The sequence below is a fragment of the Dromiciops gliroides genome, chromosome 6, assembly GCF_019393635.1.
Source record: "Dromiciops gliroides isolate mDroGli1 chromosome 6, mDroGli1.pri, whole genome shotgun sequence".
In the NCBI taxonomy this organism is placed as follows: domain Eukaryota; kingdom Metazoa; phylum Chordata; class Mammalia; order Microbiotheria; family Microbiotheriidae; genus Dromiciops; species Dromiciops gliroides.
In genome coordinates this window covers 189029861-189052723 of record NC_057866.1, presented here as the reverse complement: position 1 = coordinate 189052723, position 22863 = coordinate 189029861, and the positions used below count along the sequence as shown (strand labels likewise).

Sequence of the window (22863 nt, the reverse complement as noted above, 5' to 3'; positions counted from 1 at the left end):
CATGGAATTGCATACATTTCCAAGTTCATCTTACAATTACAATTTGTCTGAAATAGAAATTGATTGCATGGTACAATTTTTGTTGTTCAGCAGATATCAGGGTAAGAGAACACTGAACAGTTCACAAGTTTCATGCTTCCTGACTTCTAAGGTGTCTAATTAGGAGATCTGATATATCTAATCACCAAGGGTTCGACGTGCTGCTTTAGTTGCTCGAGATGCTCTAATATGTTCTTCTTTGTGATGATCCCCAAGACAATCCTGAAACAGATCATGTTATGCTAATAACTGTGCAGGAAATTAAATGAAAGAAAAAAGGTTCCAATCATGATAAATGGATTAGAGAAAGAAAAATGAAAACATGAATTGTAAGAATGCTCAATGAAAGTTAGAAAAATTAAAAAAAAAATGAAAATCAATGCCATTTAAAAATTAGATTTCTACCTTGTTTACAAAACATTGTTTTTAAAACAATAATTTAAAAAAACCCTCAAAGAAATACAGAAACATCCAAGATGAATGCAGAGAAAGCTAAACAATTAACATAAGATTTATATACATTTCACAGGCCTCTCAAAATAAAATCCAAATATTAAATGTACTTTTCTTCAAAAAAGGGAAAAAATTGTTTTATCATTTCCAGGTTACAAATAGACAGCAACAATTCAGAGCAATTTCAGTAACAGAAGAACAAGGGACTGGGACTGTGAAGGTATGCTATGATTTAAATATCAACTGGAATTTAGCTTGTATCAGTGGACACACAATGTTTTTTAATAGACAGCTTTCTAACTTTCAGGTCTTGGATGTAAGTCATTTCTTCCTAAAGTCTTATGGTAAGATCCTAGACTATTTATGGTGTCAAACTGAAAATGCATTTCTAAATATTCTTGCTGTTAAATAACAATTTAAATTAAAACATTAAGCAAAGCTAATGAAATTAGTTTGAGATACATGTATGTGTATGTAACAAATATGATTGCTTGTATCAACAAAAAAATAAAATTGTTTGGAGATTTAGTGTAGCTCAGTAGGTTTAACCATAGTCCTTGAGTATATGTATTTAAAAACAAAAATCTTGATTATGTGCCTAGTTGCTTATTCTTCAAACCAAATATTTGTCTCACTCAAATTTCATGTCTCCTATCTGATTACTTCTCAAATATTTGGCAAAAACTTAGGGGAACTGGCTATTCAACTTTTGGAATAACATGCACTGTTAAAAGTGAATAAAAGAGGGGCAGCTAGGTAACGCAGTGGATTAAGTACCAGCCCTGGAGTCAGGAGGACCTGAGTTTGAATCTGGCCTCAGACACTTGGCACTTACTAGCTGTGTGACCCTGGGCAAGTCACTTAACACCAATTGCCTCAACAAAAAAACAAAAATCAAAATGTACCACGTGTTGGGGCAGTTAGGTGACACAGTGGATAAAGCACCAGCCCTTTATTCAGGAGGACCTCAGTTCAAACCCAGCCTCAGACACTTGACACTTACTAGCTGTGTGGCTCTGGGCAAGTCACTTAACCCTCATTGCCCCCCCCACACACACACACACACAAATTTTTTTTTTTTAAAAAGTGAATAAAAGAGTAGCATTCCTAGAAAACTCAATCCATAAAATGAATGTAAGGTATATTTTCCTCATTTGCTTTGTGTGAAGGTAGTCCCACACCAAAGACATGAAAATGTAGGGAAAAAAGCTCTCAAATCAGTTTTGATGTATTAATTTTACATATTGACAGGGAAAAAATGAAAGATTAATTACATTTAAGCACAAAGAATGTATGTCTTCTCTTTGTAGTAAAGAATAGAAATATCAAAAGAAAATGACCCAGTAACTGCTACTATTAAAAATAAATGACAGATATCAATAGACAAGGTTTGTGAGTCTTTAGTGTATTCTCTGAAAGTGTTAACAGTGTCTTTCCTTAACTTTTTGAAGTATCTTTGATACTTGGGCAAACACCAAATGTGGTCTTAGGCAGAAAAATATCTATAATTGTTCTTTCAATTTTGGAAGTCACATTTTCTCCCGATGATGTAACTAACAGCCTAATTCTGTATGTTTTATCCAAAGTACTACTATGATTTTCCAACTCTAAGAATCTGGTATGAACTATGAAAACATTCATAAATACAGAGAACTTCACTGTGGAAAAGCATTGAATTTCTGCCTAGGCTTTGTGATTGTGGTTCATATATTTATTTAACCTTTCCATTTCTACCTTAAGTTGAAGTTAAAATATACTTGCTCCATTAACAGCTTGACACAACTCAGATCAGAATTAATTAAGAAATATCTATAAATTTAAAAGGTTAGAATAGTTAGCTTCTGAGGTCTCTTCCAGCCCTATGATATGATCCTATGATAAGGTGAATGCCCCCAAATTGATCACTTATATCAGGGCACTGCATTTTCTCAAAGGGCAAAAAACCTGGCAAAGTGTAATGAAAGCTATAGACATAAATGATGTATGTACACACATACACAGAGGTATATATACACATATATGAATACATATATGTGTATATACACACACAAGACACATACACACATACATATATCTTAGGAAATAAGTTTCTTACAGGATTGTTTAGTTTAAAGGCCTCATAGTTTTGTTTTGTTTTTACCCTCTCATTTTATACAACAGTACAACCAAATATTCCTCAGAGAATTAGCAAACTGAAACATGAAAATTAAACAAGATAGTCCTTAATCATCGTCAATACATTAAGTTCTTATTATATATAAGTGAAGAAAGCTCTCATGCCAAGCAAAGACTTATAGGAATAAATTACTGAACATAAGATAACCTCAAATACTAACTTCCGCACTAAATCTGTGGCCAAAAAAAAAAAAAAGACTTTGTGAAACATTTTCCCTAGTTGGTATATTTGTTCTTTAAGAAAATTTTGTTTTTTGGTGAGGCAACTGGGGTTAAGTGACTTGCCCAGGGTCACACAGCTAGTAAGTGTTAAGTGTCTGAAGCCAAATTTGAACTCAGGTCTTCCTGATTCCAGGGCCAGTGCTCTATCCAGTGCACCACCTAGCTTCCCCTCAGAAAATTTTAACAGCAGTTAGATGTACTAAAATATAAGTGTTTTGCTAAACATCTTTTTTTTCCAATAAGAATGTGCAATATTCAAAAATCCTCAATTCTAGGGTTCAACTGATAGTCTTTCCCCTCAAGTCAATTTCTTTCCCATGTTACTAAGTGGTGTTTTAGTTGCTTTATATGGCTATGAGCAAAATGGACAGGGATGAGATAGACTTTTAAGTTTAATTCTGCATTGCTCTGACCTAGGTTTTGTTGGTACAAAACATACCAAAAAAATCAAGATGAACTGTGCTGCTCAACTTGGGTCTTTGTTCTTTTTAGACTATTTTAACTAAAGACAATTTTCTGTTGCCAAATGGAGTTTTTAGCAGAACACTTTGGCAACTTTCCTTTTAATTCACAGTAACATTTCTTCCCTAATGACAGCCTAGGAACTCCAACTCAATTTCTTTTTCCATCTACAAATTCATTTTCTATGTGTTATCTTCAAAACACTATTCTCCAACTCTAAGGACCTGGTATGTCATGTCATGATTTTTATGGTTCCTTAAGAGCACTGCTTAGTGTCTCCAAGGGTTTAATATTTCAAACAACTCCTCACTGTTACAGCAGAGAAGGAGCTCCATAAAACTGGGAAAAGGTATGCAATGAGGGATATTTTTAATAATATTGTTACATATGAACATATTTTAATGCCCCCAAATTCTGTTTAACATAGCACATATTTTCCCCCCTTGCAAAGCATATGGATTATAATAAATCAAAGTCCTAGTAACTACAAGAAACAGGATGGTCCAATTTTCAAACCTTGCCTAAGGTACACAAATGCCTTCCTTGGGTTCAGAGAGTAGTTTGTACATTAGTTTCTCCTTTATATGGCACTAGCTACTTGCATTCTAGGATACTCAACTGACTATCAGCATGTCTACTCAGAGCTATAATGCTTACTTTTATCTGTAAATCAGTCTCATCTGGATGCTCCTGAAATCATGCCTTGTTATGTGAATGTAAGCTTTCTATCTCATTGACCCACAATAATCGTGTAGAAGCCCTAGGCCTCTCCATAGATATTAAACTATAAAACTAGCATAGTATTTCCATGTTATTGAGATGAGGGAGGTGATAGTAACACATTTCTAGGAGAGAAAAGGCTAAGAAGGAAGAGATAGTCAAAAAATACAACAATAATGCAGGCTGAAAGGAAAGCAAGATGAGGACAAAGGAGATGCCTTGGTTCAGGAAAATAATAGGGCAGTGCTAACAAGAGGGGACAAAAAGATTGTGAATAGCAAAGTATGTTGTCCACTATTAAGTGCTGCAATTCTAATTGGCACATCCCCTGTGAGATTTCATCACTCCCTTAGGTGTTTTGATGACAAGTTTGATAAATACTCAACCCTTAGGGAAATCTGGGGAAAGTAAAATTCTGTTGCTCATTAGTGGCTTTTATAAAAGATTTCCCAAGGTAGTAGGGGAGGAGAGAAGACAGGGAAGGGAGTGGAAAATATTCATTAAAATGAAATGTTTGGCTAATCCATGAATTTCATTCAGTCAACCTGCAACACTAAGGTTAAACAAAGGCAGCTGAAATAAAAAACCTAACAATTCTAATGAGATAATAATCATGGAGAAATTGAGGAATGACAAATGGACAAGAAAATGGATTTTTTTTATTGTTCTATATGGGCAATTTTAGGTGCAGATGTCTCTTAACAAACAGGTATTCTGCCAATAAATTGTAGGAATGGAGAGTTACATAACATCTTAATACTAGGGTATCCTTTGAAATTGTCACTGCTATGACTTAGCTGAAGATAACAAACATAACTAGGTTCGGTGTGTTTCCAGGTAAGCAGGAATTTGATCACCACTAAAATTCTAGGAAAAATAAGCCACAGCACATCCTGAGAGTCAGCTAAATGACCCTGTCCTTCCAAAGTGACCGCCACAAAAGGACAGAAACCAAAGACTTGTTGCTCCTGTTCTAGCTGTTGTCTCAACTTTCTTGGTACCAGACTTACCCATTATGTGTTACAAGGCACTGCCTCAGACCCAGCTTGCGGAAAATATCCACCACAATCTCCATGGGGGTGTGGTCAGTTACAGTGAATGGGCTCATGTCAAGAATGCTTCGTAGTTTCAGTGGCCGAGGACTTTCCGCTGGAAGAGATGGAGTATGCTGGGCAAAACAAACACGGGAGCTGCCAACAATACCTTCTTGTTTTTTTCTGGCACTTTCTGAAAAGACAGAGAAAGCCAAAAAGACAAATGAAAAACAGGGCTTGTCAAATAAGCAACCTGCAAATTCAGGAATAAGTAGACAATTCCTAGTTTTTCTTGTTCTTTCTTTTCTTTTCAAAACAACTGGTGTTATGTGTCTTGCCCAGGGTCACACAGCTAGAGTCTGAGGCAGTATCTGAACTCAGATCATCCTCACTCCAGGGCCAGTGCTCTATCTGCTATACCACCTAGTTGCATGCCCCACCCTTAAACTTTTTTTTTCATACCTCTTTATGTTTCCTAACACAGAAACCAAGTTTAGAAGCTGGCTAAATTTTTAATGGCTGGAATATATGCCTACTTACTAATTTTTTAAAAAACAAAGTATATCTGGTGAATTTTTAAGGATATAGCTACACTTTCAGGGAAAAATACAAACATGAAACAGAATTTGGGGTGGGGGGTTGGGGGGAGGGGCGGGCAATGAGGGTTGTGACTTGCCCAGGGTCACACAGCTAGTAAATGTCAAGTGTCTGAGATTGGATTTGAACTCAGGTCCTCCTGAATCCAGGGCCAGTGCTTTATCCACTGTACCACCTAGCTGCCCCAAATCATATTATTTTTAAAGAATAGGTGAAAAAATAATTTAAAAAAGAGTAGGTGAGAGGTAACATAACATAGTAATTATCAATACAGAAATAAAAATTTTATCAAGAATTTATCTCATTACCAAAGAAATTATTTTGTTATTAGTCATTTTTAAAAAATATCTCTTGTCGTTTCCTAATTCTCTTTCATGGATGCCTATTTTGTAATGGAAAACTTCATCTAAAAAAAAAAGAAACACATAATGATCATGTCTGACCATATATATATGTCATTCCACACCTATATCACACAACTTTTCCACCAGCCCTCTACAAATAAGACTGGTTAATAAACTGATTTGAATTCTGAGGTCTTTTTGTGCTGTTTTCCTTTAACTACTGCAGTCATTACGTATACTGTTCTCCTTATTCTGTTTACCTTGCTCTACAACAGTTCATATAAGTTGTTCCAAGTTCCTTTGAATTGCTGTTTCTCACAGCACAGCAACATTCCATTTACATTTATTGAACACACTTTTTTCAGAAACTCCCAATAAACAGGCAATCTCTTCATTTACAGTTTCTTGTTACCATAAAAGTGCTACTATAAATATTTTGGGACATGTATTTTCCCTCTGCCTTTTATATCATTGGGGTAAACACCCAATAGTTCATACCCTCTGGGTCAAAGGGTAGGAAGAATTTAGTTTCTTTCTTACTATGAGTTAAACCTGTTTTTCAGAATGGGCAGTAGACCAATTCACACGCCACCAACAGCTTATTAGTCTTCTCATGGCCCATATAACATCAGTTATTTATCTTTTATCATCTCTGCCAATGTGCTAGGGATGAGAAAAGACTTGAGTTGTTTTAATTTTTATTTTCTCTTATTAATTATTTGGAACATTTTTAATGACTGTTGATCACCTTATTTCATTTTCTAAAAATAGCTGTTTATGTTCTTTGATCTTAATCAGAGATATCTGGTGAGTATCCCTTCTACCCAATCAATAGCACCTATTCTTATTTACAATTACACTAATTTATATTTACACATATTTACTGTATCCTCTTTGAAGATACAAGAGACCTTTGTCCCAAAAACCAAAGTAAATTTTCATTATGCAAAGAAAGACCAATGCCTCTCCAAGTTTGAGTACACAGCCCACTATTAGATCCGGTCACCACGTTCCATTTCTTAAACTATACTATGAATGGTAGACTTATTTTCTCGAAGATTACTTGGGGACAAGTAAACCAAGGCTGCAACCTGAAGAAAAATCTTCCACGTCCCTTACCCTAAGTCATAAAAGTTGGTTGCCAGAAAATTGCCTATCCCTAATAGTTTTTGCAAATCAAAGGATCTTCTGTTTTATCTACCCTTTTCATTCTTACTGATGTTAGGCCAATAAAACAGATCCTGAGCCAAAGGCAGCAAAAAAAAAAAAAAATGGAAGGACCCTTTTAGGGGAGAGGCCCAAACCCTAGAAATGTTTTTAGTTCCTAATCCCTTAGCAAAAAAAGATTACTGATAGAAGCCTTGACCTTTAAAAAGCAAAAACAAATACAGATTAAGTCTGAGAAAAATATTTGGTAAAATAATTGATACCTTAAGAAGACAGCAGTAGTACCAATCTTTTTTTTGGCGGGGTAATGGGGGTTAAGTGACTTGCCCAGGGTCACGCAGCCAGTAAGTGTTAAGTGTCTGAGGCTGGATTTGAACTCAGGTACTCCTGAATCCAGGGCCGGTGCTCTATCCACTGTGCCACCTAGCTGCCCCCCCCCCCAGTAGTACCAATCTTTTTTTTTTTTTAAGTGAGGCAATTGGGGTTAAGTGACTTGCCCAGGGTCACACAGCTAGTAAGTGTTATGTGTCTGAGGCCGGATTTGAACTCAGGTACTCCTGACTCTAGGGCCGGTGCTCTATCCACTGCGCCACCTAGCCGCCCCCAGTACCAATCTTAAGGGAAGATAACCTTTTCCTTTAATATTATGTGACTACAGGGGCAGGTAGGTGTCGCAGTGAATAGAGCACCGGCCCTGGAGTCAGGAGGGCCTGACTTCAAATCCAGCCTCAAGACACTTAACACTTACTGGCTATGTGACCCAGGGCAAGTCACTTAACCCCAATTGCCTCACCAAAAAATAAAAAATGAAATAAAAATATATTATGTGACTACTTACTTTATGACTTAGATTTCTAATAACTTAGCGAAGACAAAAATAGTGATTTATTTCATTCCAACTGATCAAAATAATCAGATTTTCCTCTTTTTGAACTATGTATCCCAGTTAAGACATTAAACCTAAATAAGATTGATGGTAAAGCCCACTAAATTTAAAATTCAAGGGAAAAGATAAAAGAACATTGAGTTTAGGTTATCTAATAATTTTATTAAAGATAAAAGGATCATTAGCTGAAGAAGAGCTACTGATTTAAATTAGAGGGCACTATGAATAATTAATATCAGCTTACTCAGTTTTACTATGTTTCCTTTTACTAAGGAAGTGTGCCTTCAATTTTTAATGGCAGCTAATATTGATGAGAATAGGAAAATATATAGTGGAAATAAAACCTGAGTATACATTTTTCCTTAAGAAAAAAAAAGATAGAGTTCATCAATATGCCATTGGTTCAAAAAACACAATCTATTTCTTACTCAAATACAAACAAGAAAATAATCTTCAAATATTCAAAAATTATTACCAATTGCAATAGTCAAGTCTCTTCTGAGGGCAAATCCCACTAGTCTCTGAGATTCTTTTGACATTATGACAGGAAAACCATTATAGCTGGTCTCATTGATCATATTTTCTATGTCGTCCACCGTCATGTTATCTTGTGTCAAGACTGCTAGGGGTGGATCACTCCTTCGAGGTCTCATAACATCAGCTGCTAGTGTTGTGTGGGTGAATTCTTCCTTTGCATCCAAGAAAGGGTATCCATTCAACCGGATGTGTGCTTCATAAATGCCTTCCCTACCAAAGGCATCACCTACCCATTTACTGGTCATTACTGCAGCCATAAGGGGCACAATATATTCCAGGCCACCAGTAAGCTCAAAAACAATAACGACCAGAGACACAGTCATTCTTGTCACACCACCTGTAAAGATCAATACTAATTAGATAAGAATAGAATCTATTACCATGCTATTATTAGATTATCTTTTTTAAATTGAGGTAGTTGATATATTTACAAATCAACTATAATTAATAGGACCAAATCACTGAAAATAAGTAGCATAAAATGATGCTTTGGTGAATCAGAAAAACAAGCAATTAAAAACACACCTCTTCCAGGATCATAACAATCACCATCAATAAGATTTAATAGCGCCCTGCCTCAATGCCCTACTGAAGTGATTTCTTCTTTGAAGTTGTAGTGCTTCCAATATGGAATGACATGGGACACTTGTGCTCTTATGAAAACCTAATTTGGTTTTTTGTCAGTAGTGGGAAATCGCCACAACTCTTCTATTGCAAGTGACATACTAATCAAACCTGTTATGAAGACTGAAACTGAACTATTGATCCAGAAGAGAAATGTCCTGCCTTATTTATTGTTTTAGAGAATTTATCCATCCCAATGGCTTTAATTATCACCTCTACATATGTTATTCCCAAATCTATTGTCTTTAGTCTTGTCCTCTATTTGGAACTCTGATCATATAACCTACTTGGACATATGAGACTTCAACAACCAACTGTTAATATGTTTAAACTAAACTCTTCATAAAACCATAGAATTACGTTCTAAAAGAGACCCTAAAAACCACCTAATCCAAGGGCAGCTAGGGGGCACAGTGGATAAACCACCAGCCCTAGATTCAGGAGGACCTGAGTTCAAATCTGGCCTCAGACACTTGACACTTAATAGCTGTGTGACCCTGGGCAAGTCACTTAACCCTCACTGCCCCGCAAGAAAAGAAAAAAAAAATCACCTAATCTGAACTCCTCATTTTACAGAGGTGGAAAATGGCTCAGAGAGTCAAGTGTCTTTCCCAAGGTCACATATGCAAAGTCACATAATTCCCCTCACTCCAATTCTATGCTGTTCTTTCCACTAAGCTGTGCACTACCTCAGATGTTCTCCCTAGATCAATTCCTTGTAGTAACTTCTCTGTATCTATAAATGACACCATCATTTCTAGTCTAGAAGGCTTGGCTTTAGCTTCGATTCACCTTTTCCTTTATCCACCCTAACTAAGTGGTAACCAGGTCCTGCTGATTTTTCCTTCAAAAAATGTCTTGCATCCACTCTCTATCTTCTATTGCCATTGTATACAATCTAGGCTCTCATCACAGCAGCTCCTCAGGCATTCCCCCCACCAATTTACCATACCACTGAAGAGGGGAATGGGGGGAAGCTCAAACAAACACCCTTCTACTTTCATGTCACTGTAGCTTCCTAGTACCTAATACAAGTCTAAACTTTTCTCCCTGACTTTCAAAGGTCTCCACAATCTAAGCTGATTCTCCATTCTAACTTCCTAACATTCTCCAATGCATATGTTCTAGTGAGCCTGATTTCTTTACCACCCTCATCCCCTCCCCCGTGCCGTTGCTCCAGTTATTCTCTTCACTTGGGATTCTCTTCTTCTCTTAACCAATTCCTACTCATGCTTTGTGGCCTATCTCAAAAACACCACCTCCTTCCAAAAGTCTTCTCTCCCGACTGTAGCTCTCACTCATTTCCCTCTCACCTGAACTGTTCCAGTACAGGATCACAGAGAATCATTACAGAGTTGGAAAAGACCCTAGAGGCAATCTAGTCCAAGGCTTATATGAATAAGAATCCTATGTGCCATGTTACAAGAAGTGAAGACCTCAAATGTGTGTGGCAAGGAAGGATTCACTACCTCATGAAGTCATCGCTCTCAGGGAAACTGTTAAGGCATGAAATCTCAAATGCCTGTCCACAGCTTTAACCCTCTGTTCCAAGTCTGACCACTAGCACCAGGAAAGACGTCTCATCACTCTTCCTCATAACAACTGTTCAAATACAGCTCTCGTCTCCTTCCTAAACTTCTGTTCTCTAGGCTAATCATTCCCAACCTATCCTCAAAGGTCATAGTCTCTATTCTGGTTGTTCTCCTTTAGATACACTCTAGCTTTCCTGAAATCTGCTACCTAGAACTGAACACACTACTCCAAATGTAGTGTGACCAGAGAAGGGGACAATAGGGCTATCGCCTTCCTTGTTCAGCTTCCGAGGCCAACATTACATGCTGATGATTCATGTTAAACTAAAATCAAACTCCTGGCTAGTCACACCCCCCTTGTGCTTATGAAGCTGATTTCTAGAATCCCAGTCTGAACCCAAATTTACAGCTATCCCTATTAAATTTCCTCTTATTTGATTATGCCTACCATTCTAGCCTCTGCAGATCCTTTGGGATGTTAATTGATAATTCAGACTGTGAGCTACCCATCCATTCACGTTACCTAGAATTTTGATAAACAAAACATGTCTTCTATGGCTGCCTCTATGTTGCTGATAAAAACAATAAATATAGCCCTGAATATTAACATGCTAAGTACTCAATATTGTGCGTTTTTCACACATTTTAGTACTGTATATACTACCTACTGTTTTGCTTTGTTTACTACAATTGTCTATATTAACCTTTTCTTGACTACTGCTAGAACTGGAACCTTTTTGTATACCTTAGAGCTCTTTACCAGTGCCAACTGTATAGCAGGTAAATTTCCTGACTGAAAGAAGTGACTGATTTTTGATTATGCTTGTAAATGACTGTAAAAGGCTACACAATATTTTATGCAACTGTTTATTCACTTCTGAGGAAATTTCTAAGTAAAACATAAAAGTACCATCTACTATAACTTAGAAAGAAATAAAATCAATGTCTACACAAGACCCAGAACTAGGAATTTTCCAGTTTTAATATAGTCTTTCCAGGCAGCTGCATTTTTGATAAAGAAAAAGCAATACTAACATCTTCCTTTTTATAAATGTATATGTTGAATGGAAAATCCATTTAAATTTTAGTAATACTTTCATGGTTATAGAACCCAACAAAGGAGAAATATATTTGTAGCCTTGCTATAAATACTGATCACAATAGGTATGTGTGTCATTGGTTGAACTTGAAATCCCTGGTATTTCTAGTAATAAAACTCCTTGAATACAATATAAAAACAGAGCTGTATTGTATTAAATTCTATCAAAGGACAGAGAAATGCATAGGATACGCTACTGCACAGCTATGAAATAGGTTGTTAGATACAGATGCTTCTGTGGACTAGTAAACTTTTGAAAAAGAGGTAATCCAATTGCAGGTAAACATGATTGGTGTTATCTAATGCCAGTTAATATTACCATTGCTTCATTTCAGTTAAACCTCTAAAATAAAAAGGAAGGCACAGGCTTTCTTTGATACATAGTTACCTAAGCATGCAGCAGCACCAACCATGGCATACAGGCCTGGGGTAATACAATCAGCTCCGACTCCACACCACTCTTTAAAGATAAACCAGTCGTGATGATAGTATGCTAGCTGCTCCACAGCAATTCCCACAATCCTTCCTGCTATGGCTCCAATTGCCATACTGGGAATGAACAAGCCAGAAGGAACCTACAAATTATAGCAACAGGACTATTAGTGAGGTTCACATTTAAATTTCTGAAATGTTTTAAGTATACAAATCTAAAATACCAATTCAAGCAGCATTGATTAAGCACTGCTCTGTACAAGACCCTTGATTTTTTTTTTCACAAAAACAATGTGAAAGTATCCCTTCCTTTGAGAAGCTGATAGTCTTCTCCAATCTTGCTTTAGCTATGTTCCATTAGCTCGTTATTCCAGTGACAGACCTGAAATCTATTCTATGAACTTGAGTCTTACAACATGGTTTGTTTCCCTCACACTTTATGAACACATATAACACAGTTCTGCGAGGTTACCATCTTATTTTTTTGTTTTGTTTTGTTTTAACCAGACATATAGTTGGGATGGGGAGCTCCTGGTGAGTAATCCCCTTTCCCATGGCCAAATGGGACCTGCTCTGCAATGTCAATAAGGCCCAGGTCCCAGAGAGGGAAGGTGATCTGCCCAGAGCCATGCGGCCAGGATGTGTCAATGGCATCTGTTAAACACGTTCTTTCTGACTTTGAGGGCAACTACACTTCACTACACTATGCTGCTGTGCTATTATTTTTCTTTGTCAAATAGCACAACATCCTATGATGATGGGATTTAAAGGTGAAGGGGCCTTAGAGAGCATTCAATCCAACATCATATAGATTAAAAATATAATGTATATCCTTTCTCCTCTGGGACAGGACAGTTACAGCACAAGTATTATCCTTTATTCGGCGTCATCATTTCAATGGTCTCTTTTATTTCACTCAGTCTAAGAATATTTCATAGTCGATTCAAAGCTCCACCTTCTCTGATACTGAATAATAGATCTTCTTTGTTATATGGCTATTCAATATATCCCTTTTTACCATGATAGAAGGGAAGAAATAATTCTATCCACATCAGCTAAAAAAGAAAAAAATCAAACCTAAAGCATTACGAATTGCTAGAACAGCTAGTAATATATGCCAAGTGTGGTTTGGCAGGGTTGAGCTGTAATGGAGAAAAGATCAGACCTGGAGTCAGAAAATACATATTTGAATCCTCCTCTGTCACTTACCACCTGTGTGACCATGGACAAGACTTTTACCTCTCTCTGTCTCAAGTTTCTTCAGTGGTAAAAAAGGAAGGAGAATAGCTACTCTCTCTACTTCCCCAGGCTGTCATGAGAAGAAAGTAAAATAATATACTCAAAGCACTGTTTAAAGCATGAAGCAAGGTATAAATGTCAGATATGATTATGATGAAATTAATGCAATCTTTGGCTATGTTATAGGAAAGCCACTGTGTTGAGGTGGAGGGTGTCACATTCCTACTATGTTGAGCTCAGATCAGACCACACCTGGAATATAATGTCCAGTTCTAAGTGCTACATTTTTTTAAAAAATAGATTTTTACACTAAATACTCTAACATTAATTTTTTTTTAAATACTTAAAACAGCAGTGGGGCAGCTAGGTGGCACAGTAGATAGAGCACCGGCCCTGGAGTCAGGAGGACCTGAGTTCAAATCCGGCCTCAGACACTTAACACTTACTAGCTGTGTGACCCTGGGCAAGTTACTTAACCCCAATTGCCTTACCCCCCCCCAAAAAAAAGTAGTGTTTAGCATTAGCTAAATTTAATGAAGAAAAACAGCAGTAGCAGACAGTGAGGGAAAGAATCATTTAAAATTCAAAGCTGTCTAAAAGTAATGGCTTTAAACTGATCCTGCTATGAAGGAGACCACAAAGCAAAGAATGTGATGATCCTTCAGGGTTAATTTATATACCAGAGTTACTAAAATGAATATCCAAACAGAGTAATTAAATCCCAAATATCCTCCTTAAATAATGGAGGGAAAAAAAAAGCTAAGGCTCAAGTCTTTCAAGTCAAACTTTCAGTGAATCTAACCTTAGCACAAGAAAACCACTGGAATCAATTGATAATGCCAACCAAAACAAATTTTACTAAGAATATGCCTACAATTTAATATTTCGTGACAATTAAAAATGATTATGTAGTGTTTTCATAATCTCTATTTTTCTGTAGCCATCTTTCATTATTCCTTCACAATCAGACTTCAACAACAGACTGACGAGTGACAACTTCTTTGGTTTAACTAATAGGGAGCGGTTGGGGTTTATAGGCCATTTGTTGTCTCTACAGAGCAAGAAGACTCACAACAGCATTTTTTCTCTCCTCCTTTATTACTACCTTATCTTCTAAGCATAGGCATAAGACTATAAAATCTCAAAACAGAATCTTTTCAATTAACTTTCCAATAAAGCCAAGTGGGAGAAGTAACAACTAAATCTACTCTTGAGGTTCAACAGAAGATGGTTATGGTGTGAAATAGAAAACAAGAGTTACACTTCAGTAGTACTAATGATCTGATTTCCTTACTGAACGCCACCACAAATAATAGTATAATTTCAAAGCAAGATATCTGTGACTTGGCAAACTCATCGAAGACAAAAAAATGTTAACAAGACCAAAAATCTGCAGTTTTATCTATGCATCTATAAAAATTTCAAACAGTCATATATGAGGACTACCTTTTTTGGTAGAAAATATATTTGATATTTGCTTCCTACCATAAACCATACATTAAGCATAATAATAACATCCCAAGTCATACATGCCACCTAATGACTCAAAAGTAAACTGTCTACAGTATAAGTGAGCTCTCAAATCCTATTAATAAAACAAATCCTAGGTATTATACTTTCAAAAGCAAATTTGCAAAAAGGGTTCAAAATGTTAATTTGTATGCTTTCTAAAAACTGAAAAATCCATTATTTTAGTTTACATCCTGGAAAATACTTCAATATAGCAAACTTGCTTAAATATCAAATAATGTTAATATTTACCTTGATACCAAAGGTGAAGACAGTCATTATGATTTTAAATATGAGTGCTAAGCAGAGTTGCCATATGGCTGAATATACCCCAGTGCCTGCTGGACGGTCAGGAATATCATCCACAATTTTACTGGCATTCATATCATTTCTGTAGTCACAGAGAGAAGAGGATTCCAGAGGCCCACAGTCTGTAAAAAGCTCTTTAATCAGTTCACTGGTATTGAGCCTTGTATATGGGTTTGGAAAGGCTATCACAGCTGTAATAGCTGCAACTATGATGACTTCTAAAACAGGATATTTCCCAAATTTTGTGGATTTGCGCCGACGGCACCAGGCAATATTTGCCCGAATGAAAAATGCTCCCCAGAGGCCTCCAAAAACCCCTAGGAGAATGAAAGGAAATAGTTCAAAAAGGTACCATGGAGTGTGATATTCCACATAAAAAAGGACCAGGCGGCTATTTCCAAAAGGATTGATGGATCTCAAAACAAAGGCAGCCACTAAAGCAGCAAAAAAGGACCTCCATAAAGTTTTCAAGGGAAAATAATAACTAACCTGCAAAGAAACAAATGAAGAATTACTGGTTATTCATTTAATCAAATGTTCCTTATACTGTTAAATAGTTACAAAGAGCTTATATTGTGTAGATATTTATTCTACTAAGGTTAATATTCATACAATGCCTTTAAAATTATTGCTCCCTGAACATACAAGATAGAGCAAGATACATTGAAATCTACCATAAATACTTAGTAATTTTTAATTCAAAGTATTTGTTCTGGAATTCTTTTCCTGACAAGTTGTTTCAAGTACTCTAGAATAAAAAGTACCATCACTCTTAATTCTTTGAACTACAAAACACATTTTCACAAGGATTTTTAAAGGTAATTGTATCCTCTAAGATCAGTGTTTCCCAAACCAATTTTAGCCTTTGGACTTGAAATATATAAAGATACCAGAATTTAAATACTGACCCAGAGAACTGGGGATAGAATACCCCTGGAACAAAATAGAATAAACATGATTTTAACATAGCTATAAGCTCATATTTACCCTTTCAAAGGGAAAGATGTTACTAGCATTAGAATTTTCTTATGGAACCCTTATCACACTGCTTGGAACAACAAATCAACATTTCAAAGAGTAGAATTTAGGAAACACCATGTAGTCGCTAAAATGCAAAAATGAGTTTAAAAAAACATATTAAAGAAAAAATGTTTTTCTACCCACACCTGTACAGGAAACAGAAAGGTAGTACTACTATGAAAAGGCTAAAACTGTTTTACTGACAAAAATGTCAAAATCATCGATAGCATTTTTTTAAATTACAAGAAAAATTCAGAGATAAGTTTTTAACATAAATTAAAGAAAATTAAAATTTTCAAAACCAAAATAAAAATACACAAGCTAAAATTTAAATAACTCAAAAGGAATAATATATGAAACATTTCCTGAAATGTTAACTATGAATAGTAAAAGTGACATATCAACATTTTGTTCTTTCCAAAAGCTAAAGAAAATGTATTTAAAATCTGTCAAAAGGGTATATTTATAATCATAACTTTGGGCAGTTTACCATAATAGCTTTACATACCTCCTCCAGACTAAAAAGGACTCCACCAATTGGGGCACCAAAAGCTACAGATACTCCTGCTGCTGAGGCAGCTGATAGTACCTAGAAAAAATGCCACCAAACTTTAATCTCAGGCTTTATTACAAATCCAAACATAAAGAAGAGTCAGTATTTTTTTCTGATATAGTACACATTGTGAACAGGGAGGAATGGTCCATTCACTTCCATCTGTGCTCTTTTTTTCTATTTCTAATGAAACTTTAAGGAGAATCTTCATGAATTTTGTCATCTTTTTTTTGTTTGGGGGGGGGGGGGTTCTTCGGGGCAATGAGGGTTAAGTGACTTGCCCAGGGTCACACAGCCAGTAAGTGCCAAGTGTCTGAGGTCGGATTTGAACTCAGGTCCTCCTGACTCCAGGGCCGGTGTTTTATCCACTGCGCCACCTAGCTGCCCTGAATGTTGTCATCTTGATCTCCAAAGGTTCCTTTGTTGAAATAGTATTTTTTGGTCTAACCCTAATAAATAAGACAAGTATTCCCAAACATCTGGAGAGTGTGGATACTGTACTCCTCATCCCCTTATCATCTACCATTTGAAATGTGTGCCAACTAGAGTGGGAGCCCTGAATCCAAAATTAAGCATACTGGGCTACATAACTGACTTCCCGGAGAACCTGAGACTGAAGTATCATTAACAGTAGCCCAAATTAGGGGTTGGGATGGGGACAAGACCTGTGATTTCACTGGCAGAAAGAACTCCCAAGTGAGGAAACTCCTACTATCAATGCCAATAAACATTCTCTATGAAACTTAAGGGGTCTTAAAGAATTCCTTGGAGTACTGACAAGTTAAAGCAACTTCCCCCTCAGTTACGGAGACAGTATATGTCAGGTGAAACCAGGTCTTCCTAATTTTGAGGCCAGCTTCTCTATCTGCTATGTTACACTTTGGGGATAAATAAAACTCCAGGAAATGGAGGAAAATTCTTAATAATGTATACAAGTAGAGGATAAAAAGTAAACAAATCACTTGTATTTGGTTCTTAGGGAACCTCACTACATAATTTCTTTTCACTGAAAATTTACCTTGCTTCTTATACTTGGGAAAACATTACAACTAATCTGCATATAAACTAGATAGAATTTGAGCTCCTTGAAGGCAGAGAAGGATGGTTTCATTTTTGTCTTGCCATCTATCATTAGTAAGTGGCACAATCCCAGGGCAAAGAATAGATGCTTAATAAATACTTGCATACTTGCATTCAGTGAATGCACACCATGATAACTTATGACCTTACAGGTAAGATAGTGGTTCAAAAGATACACTGGTAGCAAAAGCCATTAAAGACCTTTCCATGAAAACTACAAGTCTAGAACATTAGCACAAAAATCAAGGGTGTGTGTGTCTGTCTGTCTGTCTGTCTGTCTGTCTAACATTATATTGCCCCATTGGCTATCCACTGCTGCAAGGAAGGGAAAGAGTAGCAGTCTTTTCTTTGGGTCCAAACCTGGTCACTATAATTTTGATTTGGACAGTTATTGTTCTTCCCATTTACAGTGTCACATTAATCATGTATATTATCTCTTTTGATCTTTGTTCCCTTTTAGGGTCTCTGGTCATGGAATCATTTTTTAAAAAATAAACTTAAAAACCTATTTTCCAGGCCTGAGGTATATATAGCATAGTCAAAAGCACTAGGATGGGAGGATACTTAAAACACCAAGAAGGCCGGCCCACTTGCCTGGCTGGAAGGGTGGGCTGCAGTCAGACCTGAAGTGCTTTAAAAGCCAAAAATAGATGGTTGTAATGAGGCACAAGCTCAAGTCCTATTCAATTCTGAGATTCTATGTATAATGGGAAGTACAAAAGATTGGAAGTGAGAGGGTCTAAGTTCTATTACTGATTCTGCCACTTACAAGCAAGGAAACAAAATTTGTTTAATCTTTCTGCGTGTTAAATCTTTCTTCATTTGTCAGACAGATAAGAATATAGGCAGAGGTGTCAGAATAAAATGAAATTAAATATGAACATGCTTTTAAAAGCTGAAGGCAATCAGGCAAAAATTAGAGTTCTAATCAAAAGAATGCACTGCCAATTGAAAAAAGGAAAAAATGGGGGGTGGGGGAAGCTAGGTGGCACAGTGGATAAAGCACCAGCCCTGGATTCCAGAGGACCCAAATTTAAAACCGACCTCAGACACTTGACACTTAATAACTGTGTGACCCTGGGCAAGTCACTTAACCCTCATTGCCCTGCCAAAAAAAAGGGGGGGGGGGAGAGGATATTTCTATGTGTTCCAACACTTTTACAAAAGGATTCTAGACACCTTATAATAACTAGCAATAGGTTTTTGCTTTTTTGCCAAGGATGGTTCTAGTAGTCAACAAGGATCCTTCTTAGCAGACCATAAAAAACAAGAGGAACCTCTGTCGGACAAACTCTCAGGCTTTAATTTTAAACGATGGAGCTAGGGTGGAAGGAATTCTTAGTCCAAGGAGTTCTTCCAAAGATGTAAGAGATCCAGGTTTGGGTCTAGATCATCTCTATAACAGACTAACAGGAAAGTCTAGGAACTATCTAGATTTTGAGGCTGAAATGTGACAAAAGTCTCAGGAGGTATCAACCCTCTAGAATCTGTCTTCTGACCTTACTTTCAAGTCAATAGACATTTATTAAGCACCTACTATGTATGTGCCAGGCACTGTGCAAAGTTCTAGGAATACAAAAAAGGGGGTGGGGAAGAGAAACAATTATTTACAAACAAGATAAATACAAGATAAATTTGAGATAATCAACATTCAACTAAATCTGCTCTCTCCAAAGTTATCAAAGATTTCTATTTTTAGTCCCCATTCTTACTGACCTCTTTGCAACATTTGACATTGTTAATTCCCTTCTCCAAAACACTCTCCTCTTACTAGGTTTTTGTGACACTGTTCTCTCTTGATTCTCTTCCTACCTTTCTGATTGTTCCTTCTCAGTCTCCTTTGCTCAGATTTCATCCATGTCACACCCACTATGCATTCCTGAAGGCTCAGTCCTGATTCCTGTTCTCTTTTTTCTCCACACTGTCTCACTTGGCGATCTCATCAGTCCTCAAGACTTCAATTATGCAGATGATTCCCAAATCTATATATCCACCCCAGTATTTCCAGTTCGGCATCACCAATTCCTTATTGGACATTTTGAAAATGATGTCCTATGGACATCTTAATCTCAACATGACCAAAACAGAACTCATTCTTTCTCCCCATAGCCTCCCCTCTTCTATTATTGTCAAGAGTCATCCTTCCATAGTCACTCAAGTTCATAACCTCGGTCTCTTTATCGATTCCACATGTGTATTCAATACATCTAATCAGTCGCCGATCTTGTTTCTATCTTTACAACATCTATCTTGAAAATATCTCTCATATACGTCCCCTTCTCTTCTCTCCACACATACTGCCACCATCCTAGGTCAGGACCTCATCACATCTTGCTGATAAACTATTTCAATAGTTTTCTAAATTATCCCTCCTCCACATAGCCATCAGAGTGAGTTTCCCATAGCATTTGTCTGATGATATCACTTCCACCTACTCAGTAAACTCCAGGATCAAATTCCCCGTTATCGCCAAAATAAAATATGAAGACTTTTATTAGGCTCTGAAAGATCTTCACAACCTGGCCCCTGCTTACCTTTCCAATCTTCTTATACTTTATTGCCCCCACACACAATCTACAATCCTGTCTTATTGGCTTATTTGCTATAAAAAGCAATCTTTGATCTTTTTTCCACCCAGGAAAAACTTTTATCAAAATCTAACTTTGAAATAAAAAATAATTTTCTACCAAATTATTAAGTAAAACACTTACCTCCCTTTTCTTAGCTTCATTTGTGCTGTACTTTGGAAAGAGGTAGGAAAAAATGTTTCCACAGCAACAGGCAACATGAACCAGAGGACCTTCTTTCCCTAAACTCAAACCTGATGCTACCGCCAGCACTAATGTAATGGTTTTAATCATTAAAGTCCATTTTCCCAAGTAACCTCTAATGATGAATCCACTCAAAATTGTTTTAATCTATAAGAAAAAAAGTCAATTTTATTTCAGAAACTTTTTTGCTTTACTTATAAACAAACTATGTTAAGTTTTTCAGACTATATCTGATATTCCAGTATCTTTATTATGTTATATAAATTACACCATATTCTAATTCCTTACCAAGTTGGCAACTATTTTGAGATGATTCTGCAAATAATGAATATAAACATCTATAGTTAAGTGACAGTACCCTCAATGTCAGGAATATTACATTTTGTAAAACTAGGAAAATGCTAATTCAGATATATCTTATATCGATAAATTACACTTAAGATATTTCTGAAATTTTGTCAAGAGTTAAGTTGAAGGTTTCATTCCCCTTAGAAAATTAAAACATTTATACACAGTTTAGTTGTAAATGCATGCAAAAATATAACACCCTTACAACAATACTGATAAAAAGTGGCAGAAGTGTTTGCGGCTGACGCACTTTTATTAAATTCTAGTTTTAAAGTCCAAATTTGTAAATAGTATCTACAAGCATATCATGAACAAAGTTTTTTATTTCTTGATCGAAATACTGGTTAAATTAAAAGAAGGAATCCATGTTATTTTACATGGCTAAGCAAAATTAAGTTTCTTGTTTTCAAAAAATTGCCTGTTGCCTCAAATAATTCTGGATTATAACAAGGAGTTATTGCTCTATCACTGCTAAACCAATGGTGTTTATAATATGCTTATCTTATATTTAGTAAATCATTTTCTAAGAAAACAGACTTAATTTTCACTTTCTAAAAGGCAAGAAGATAGCAATTCTAACAGTACTAAATTTTTAATGCTGTTAAATTTTTCATATCTTACCTCTGGAATTCCAGAGCCACAGGCATATGGAGCAAATACCTTCACCAGGGAAACAGCTAGAAAAGCAAAACTCAGAGCCCAGAAAATGTACATTATGTAGTTCATTATGTAAGAGCCTGGACCCTAAAAAAATCCAAACAATTCAGTATTTAGTGAATTTTAAATTGTAATGTACCCACTAACACAAAAGCAAATGTTTGCAGCATAAGAAAAACTTACTGGATTTGGGAAATGACCCTAGTATATTTTGACCATACTAGAAGTTCTATATGAAGTCTAATTTGAAAGTAATTTTCAAAAGGAATATATATCAGGCAGCTAGGTGGCACAGTGGATAGAGCACCAGCCCTGGAGTCAGGAGTACCTGAGTTCAAGTCCAGCCTCAGACACTTAACACTTACTAGCTGTGTGACCCTGGGCAAGTCACTTAACCCCAATTGCCTCACTAAAAAAAATTTTAAAAAGGAATATATATCCACATACCAAGACACCTGAGTCTATTTCTGTTACATTTCCTTTCTTTCCACTATTACAAAGACAGGTGCTCTGCACTCTAACACACATTTGAGTGCAAGCACGTGCACGCGCGTGCGCGCGCGCGCACACACACACACACACACACACACACACACACACACACTCTCTCTCTCTCTCTCTCTAACAGAAACCAGTTAGAAACAAGGTAACTATTTAATATTCTGCTATAGTTCATTATATATGTAAAATATAGTATTACTACAGTTAATTATAACTCCTAGCTTAAGTACAAATCCATTCAGTTAGGCCAAGTAAGGACCTGCTGTTCTACAGCAATAATTGTGATGATGGCCATACTATTGTTTTATTCTTAGTTTCAATACATATACATAACAAAAGCCTATTTAAACACATAGATACCTATCTATGTTTACATATACAGTGTTTTAACTGGTTACTTTGTTCTTCATTATCTAATATAAGTAGTCAAGTATGTAATCTTTTAATCATAGGAATGAGTGACCCCCCCCCCAATCTCCTGAGTATCTCTTAGAGGAAAGTTTAATTATTCTAACCACTTTTCCGGTTGATTTAGTCTCTCCTTAAACTGTTT

At 36.3% G+C, this 22863-nt stretch overlaps 1 protein-coding gene across 4 annotated transcripts in view; it reads right to left on the bottom strand.

Annotated features, from left to right (window-relative positions):
- CLCN3 (chloride voltage-gated channel 3) overlaps positions 1-22863 on the bottom strand; it is a 97535-nt gene that overhangs the window by 4629 nt on the left and 70043 nt on the right. For 2 of the 4 annotated variants that reach the window (XM_043970403.1, XM_043970404.1), the window contains 8 exons: positions 21774-21896; positions 20745-20951; positions 16909-16989; positions 15324-15869; positions 12280-12466; positions 8575-8973; positions 5082-5298; positions 186-261 (listed from right to left, as the gene is read on the bottom strand). In XM_043970403.1, coding sequence (XP_043826338.1) covers positions 186-261; positions 5082-5298; positions 8575-8973; positions 12280-12466; positions 15324-15869; positions 16909-16989; positions 20745-20951; positions 21774-21896 — 1836 coding nt within the window. The remainder of the gene's footprint in view (positions 1-185; positions 262-5081; positions 5299-8574; positions 8974-12279; positions 12467-15323; positions 15870-16908; positions 16990-20744; positions 20952-21773; positions 21897-22863) is intronic. The other 2 variants (XM_043970405.1, XM_043970407.1) reach the window with 1 other exon arrangement.